At 37.9% G+C, this 6,615-nt stretch overlaps 1 protein-coding gene across 13 annotated transcripts in view; it reads left to right on the forward strand.

The window, feature by feature from the left end:
* Positions 1 to 6,615, forward strand: part of LGSN (lengsin, lens protein with glutamine synthetase domain) — a 126,456-nt gene that overhangs the window by 92,963 nt on the left and 26,878 nt on the right. For all 13 annotated transcript variants that reach the window (XM_080388826.1, XM_080388832.1, XM_080388833.1 and 10 more), the window contains one exon: positions 6,211 to 6,389. In XM_080388826.1, the coding sequence (XP_080244952.1) occupies positions 6,211 to 6,389 (179 nt within the window). The remainder of the gene's footprint in view (positions 1 to 6,210; positions 6,390 to 6,615) is intronic.

Here is a 6,615-nt window from a genome sequence, read left to right on the forward strand (position 1 = left end):
TTTTTCAGACACCTGCATATTTTGATTTCAAATCCTCTTGCCTAGGTGGAATATTTTCTAACCTTCCTACAAAATTATGGTAATTTCCTCATTCAATAAAGAAAAGCCATTTTTATAAAACACCGTGGAAGATTGAAAAACATGGGTGATTTATTTTATCTTTCATCTATTGAGAAATAAAGTCTTATTTTCTATTCGATTCTTAATGATGTAGCTCCTCTGAGAAGCTATGTCATGTTGTTGTCATACAGTTTGGAAAGAATAATTCATGGATAATTGAAGCTGTTCATTGGTCTCTGAATTAGATATAAAAGTTAACTGAACTTCTCCATGACCATATCAGTTAAAAAGCCTTCTTCACAGTTAAGATCAAGAAAGCAGACTATCAAGAGACAAAGAAATGGATGGAAAAAAGTTTGAAAGTATCAGTATCAAACAGATCAGGAAAATATTTTTACTGTCTCCTACGCTTTGATAAGTTTCTGGTATGCTTACATATTTATTCCCATAAGGGGTTAGTGGTCTTGTAGAGAGGCAAAAATATGACGTAGAAAATAACTTTTTATTTACTTTACTGCAGAAATCAAATACTTTACTGACCTATCTAATAATTTTTGGCAAAACTGTTTTTGGGTGAAACAGAAATGTAAATTATATAATGTTTTCAAATGAAAATGCCTCTGATCACTATTCATATCAATAGTACTATTCAAATGTAACCCAGTACTTATGTCCATGTTCATATTAAAAAACAGATGGGAATAGAAAAGAGAGGTTTAAAATATTACCACTAAAAATTATATCTAGCGTAGGAAAAGCTGTCATAGAAGGGCTGAGAAATAGAGGCTCTTAATGTTTGCAGACAAATGGGAGAGCACTAATTAACATGCTGTACAAACAAAGTAGACTGGCTGTTCTTAAATACACAAATAAAAGCCCTGTAAGGAAGAGCAGATGTATTTAAATTAGCACTGACAGGAATTTCCATAGGACTCAGAGGAGTGTAGGTGTTGATTACCCTGTAAGACTCACTGCTAATGGATATCAGCAGCACCATGTATTCGTTTTTATAAAGGGAGTCAATATTCATATAGATCATCAGAGCCCTCATGTGATGGGTTGACCTTGGCTGGGTGCCAGGTGCCCACCAAACCGCTCTGTCACCGCCCTCCTCAGCAGAACAGGGTTGGAAGAAAACAAGATGGAAAAAACCCCCTTGTGGGTCAAGGTAAAGGCAGTTTAATGAAACAACAGCAAAATTTGTGCATGTGGAAGTGAAGGAAAAACAAAAGACGTTATTCTCTGCTTCCCATCAGCAGGCGATGTTCGGCCACTTCCCAGGAAGCAGGGCTTCAGTGCATGTAGCAGTTGCTCTGGAAAACAAATGTTGTAAATAGCAAATGCCCCCCTCCCTGCTCCTTTCTCTTAGCTTTTATCTCTGAGCAGACATCATACGCTATGGAATATCCTGTTGGTCACTTTGGGCCAGCTGTCCTGTCTATGTCCCCTCCCAAGATCTTGCCAACCCCCAGCCTAGTGGTGAGAGGGGGGAGGTTGGAGAGGCAGAGACAGCCTTGGTGCTGTGCGAGCACAGCGCTATGGGGGCTGCTATGGGGCTCAGCCAGACCCAATACACCTCAGTATTAGATTTCCAAGGATGAAGAAGAAATTAAGACAACTTTGGATATTAACCCTTCTAGTCCTAACAACAAGACCACCTTTTCAGTAAAGAACTGCAAACCCCATCATTCTCTTTAGACAGATTCTTTTGCAGGGAACACCTTGCCTTTCCTGTTAATAGCCAGTGCCCAAGAGAGCTCTAGAGTGACGAAATGATGCCTTGACTGGCATACCAATTGCTATGCTCGCAAGGGTTTTTATTTCCCTACTACACTGAGACAGTACCAGGTGCCACAGCGTGCCGCAGAGCAGAGGGATGTGTGCTCCTGTGTGGGACAGGCGTGCCCAGACTTCATCAGGACAGGAGGGTGAGCAGCAGCGGCGTGGCTGCAGCAGGGTCGGTCAGGAGGCAGCATGGCTGGTACAGCTGGTGCTGCTGGAGAGGCAGTGGGAGGAAGATGCTGGGGAAGAACTGATGGAAACACGTCTCTTTTTCCAGGGCATGATTTGTACCTGGAGTCTACCTGCTGGTGTCTGTTGTTATTGCCTTATGTTACATTGGTGGTCGTGTTTCTCGGTGAAGAGTTTCAATATTACTACATTTTTCAGGTCAGCCTGTTCCTGTTATTGTCAACTCCCTGGAAACAGGTAGCACGTTCTTTTCATTTCATCAGTTTGACACAGCCACCTCTTATAGAGCTGAGAAATTGTTTGCGTTAGATGCGGTGTGATCTAATAAGGGACCATGGGAAAGGATTTCTTTGAACAAGCAGATAAAGACAGATTGATCTGGGACGTGCACTTTCTTCTATTGTTGCACTTTTCTATTGCTGAGAAGATAAAGCTGATGTTAACCATTTGTTGTAGCCTTATGTAAGCTGCCTTCAGCAATTTGAATGATTTCAATATTAATAACCCAAGAGTGGTGCCACTCTTCTGCTAGAAATAATAATAAACCATATAAAATTTGTAGATTTTTTGGTAATATTTTTAGTTCTGTGTTATTAATAATTTTTAAATATGTAAAATAATTTCTTTAAATTTGCAGATAATTTATACTACTTTCAGAAGAAAAATGAGTAATACTAATTGTTTCTCAGTGGTAACTTAAATGGGAAATACACATCGAACCATAGAAACACAAACATAATGTGCTTTTCTGTTTACTACTGATTTGATATAGATATCTAAGGATCTGTATGTACCATTCTGCTTTAAGAAAGATGGCCAGTCTGGATTTATATTTGATTTTTAAACTGAAAATCTGAACCAAAATCTGAGAATGTTGTGAAACTTACGTTCATGTTTCCACAAGTAGATTTTCTGAAATGAAAATAATGATGCCAGTATTTCTAGGGGCCCAGAGAGCTAGGGAAAGTTATACTCATGAACACAGTCCTCCCTCATAAGCATGTAAGAACTTTCGACTGTGTATCTAAGTCAGCTAGACCTGTCTAATACTTACTTATTAGCTACCTTATCTCTAGTAACTAATGCTCTGGGTAATGACCGTAAGGACTGGGAAAGGACAGAGTACTCAGTTCCTTAGTATACCTTTCCAAACTTTAGCCATCACTGGTTTCACAGACTTAGTTTGCCCATGATTTATGTAGCGGCTATCAAGAAAATACATTTTGGGACTTGTGCTGGAGAAAAGTAAGTACTGTCAGTAGTTATTTCACTAAAGATTATTTAAGAAATAGATCCCTTTTTATATTTCCAAAATCAGAGGTATTAAGTTATGATATTTTTTATCTATCATACAATTTACAGAAATTTATTTCAATGGGAAAGATAATCTGCAAATGATTTAAAAGATGAACTTCCTCTAAAAAGCGTGTGAAAGCTGCAGGAGTGTTTTTATTGATCCTAACAGATTTTGGATTAAGGCTATGGTAAATGAATAACTATCTGTCTTTTGACTAGTGGGCTGTCTAGACTGGTATATAACCTAATTTTACACTAATACTAGATCAATATATACATTTTATTCTCATCATTTAAAAGTATCTGTCATGAATCATAACAAGTCCAAGTGGAGAAGACAAATTCTTGCTTCTTCAATTTCATTTGTGCTTGCTTAGTGTTCTACAAAAACATTACTTTAGAGGAATATTCTGTTACTTGATGTTATTTCAAATAATCTAGTCCTGTGTTAATGCATTTATTCAAATAACTTTAGCTTGAAGATAATAGATATATACAAAATTTGGAAAATTACCTACCACTGGTAGATGTTTAAATTAAGTATATTTGTAGCTGTACTTTTAAAATAAATCCATGCATCATTAATATGAATGCATATCACGTTTGTGTATTTCTAAGATATTGATTTTATATCACTTATGTCTCTTAGGAATACCAATCTAAAGAATTACTTAGGTCAGAGTCGAAGTTGTTGTTTTCATGTATTATATGTTTTTATCTGGAAAATATTTGTTCAGTAGATGCAAATTTAACAGGTAACATTTTGGGGAGTTATAAGAAATACTTGCAAAATGTACATCAAAAGTACAATGTTCTGATGTCAAGGGTTGCCAGTCAAACTTTACTTTGAGTAGTAAGAAGACATAAAAATCTCTGTGTGATAGGTAGACAGGAAACATCTACCGTCTTTGCACAGGACATTAAACACGTGTAGAATAAGAGGTGGACCACTGCTTTTACAAAGGCAAAAAGGCTTTTTACTTTTTTACTCAGGCTTCTGTCCCTGGAGTTGAAGAAAATGCTACTCACTGTAATCTGTAGGAAGATTTTCAGAATAATTTAAAATTCTATTAATCTAATAAATAGCCACAGTTTATTATCTGCTAATAAACTTCTAATTGATGGTCAAGTTCATAAAGAGGTCGTATCTGCTAAATGGAAGTAAACATTTACGTTGTAAAACAACGTTATGGGATGACTGAAGTGGTATTCGAATAGCTGTTACTGGGATGACATACACAAGACAAGGCCAGTTTACATTTCTCCCCTGCTTGCTATTGTGTTTTGGCAGCATCTCTAGCAGAGTGAGTGTTACACAAAATATTTAAACAGGACTTCCTCATGTAATGTATATCTTGTAAAGGACATAGTGCCCTAATGTTCATAGAAGACAGTGGAAAAAAGCTGTTTCCATAAGCAGCTTACAGCTGAAGCAGACCAAGGGGAAATATGTCATGAGAAGAAGTGGATGTGACAAAATTATTCTTTTCTTGCTTCTACCTTTTTGATTTTTGCTGTATTTTCCTATAGACTCTTACATTTACTTAAAATTTTGTCCTGTGCTTTCACCTGTCATTCCTCAGGGAACACTGTTGTTACTTAACCTCTTCTACTTTACTGACCTAAAGCACCCTTGTCACCTCCTTCCCATCTGAAGCTGGAAGATGCAAAGGTTTTGAGGAATCTGTGACTGTGGATAGATTTGCTGTCTTCTCAGGGAATAACCAGACAGCCTTGTGCTGGGTGAGCTGGAAAGCCTCCTTACAGCCTCGCAGCTGGCGGTCCTACTAGCCCCAAAGGAGAGGTCAAAAAGATGTGTGTGTGCCTGCTGGCTACTGCTAAAGGAGGTCTGCTCTAGTTTGGGTAGTTTGGCTCTGGAGAGATTGGGAGTGCTCCCGCCACCCTTTGCTGTGCCTCAGCATGAAGCTTTTAACTTCCACTTGAAGGGTGGTGGTGAATGGTTGCTGTTGGTGATCTTCCATTGTAGATCTGAATGTTCTGCAAAATTTCATCTGATCATATTCTCAGGAAGAATGGAGGAATTTCCTCCTAGAAATGCAGAAAGAAATATTTTTCCACATGTTTTTCCGTATCTTAATATAAAATTTTACCCTTGGTCTATTTAGTTTATTGTGCTAAATGGAAATTAATCTCTTATGTAGTCTAACTTGAATAATAACAATACATAGTAAAAAGAAAAGCAGGCTAAAAGATAGGGAGGTTTGTGAGATGAAGTCACTATGCCCAGCTCTTTGCTCCATGCCAGAAGTTATACTCAGATGTTACTGCTTTCATGCCAAGAAGTTTATACAGTCCCACAGCTGCTGTAATACAGTTAAGAAGACAACACTTTAACAGAAAATGAATAAATGTATAAACTTCTCTTAAAAGTCTGCTGCCTGTGGTGGAGGAGACTGCAGTCCTCCTCAGGAGGTCTTGAGAAAGGTTTAGTAGAAGATAAGTGCCCTTTTTGTTGTGTTTCTGTATCCATGCACTTTTCAAAGGCATTGAAGAAATATATCATCTGAATTCTATCAGCTTTCAGTGGGAAATAGGTATCCAGCTGCTATTTGTCCTCCTAAAAGCACCCAATGAAGCAGCTGAGGTATCCCTCGGAAATTCCTGACTTTACTACATGATTCCCCTGCATTCTCTTGAAAAAAAGTTTATCAATCATTCAAAAATCCAAGGGATTTTGTACAGGTCCTCAGGGGGGAAAAAAAGTGTGTTTATTTACAAAAATGTTTCATGATCCATATCTTTTCCTTATTTTTGTTTTTACACTCCATGTCACAGTTTCCCACTATTGCACTTTTTAGGAGAACAGCCTGTATTCCAGCATTCATTATTTTGTTTGACGTGAGCATTCCTCTTCACTTATAGCATCCAGCAGAGAGTCTGATGTAAACAGCCTCGGAGGTCCAACTCTCCTTCACCTGTTCTCTCATATTGAATTTATTAAGCAGCAGATGGCCAGGGACAACGTACAGTTTGTCAGATTTGAATCGATAGACCTCCATGGTGTGTCAAGATCAAAGAATGTTCCTTCTCGCTTTTTTCACGTAAGTTTTCTGGTTTCTAGCTGTACCTTTATGTTTTCATGGCCCTGCCCTTAACCTATATTTTTTCCATAGTGCAGGGAGAAACCCAAACTTAGAACAAATTATCTGTTCCCTCCACTTGTTCCCAAGGGATCTGGACTTTTTTTCATTACTGCTATCAGCTATTTCTCTGTTCCCTCAAACAGTAACCTAGTTAAATAAGGCCAGTACTTTCAGTTTTTTGAAC

This window comes from Falco punctatus (assembly GCF_963210335.1).
Source record: "Falco punctatus genome assembly, chromosome: 5".
NCBI classification, from domain to species: domain Eukaryota; kingdom Metazoa; phylum Chordata; class Aves; order Falconiformes; family Falconidae; genus Falco; species Falco punctatus.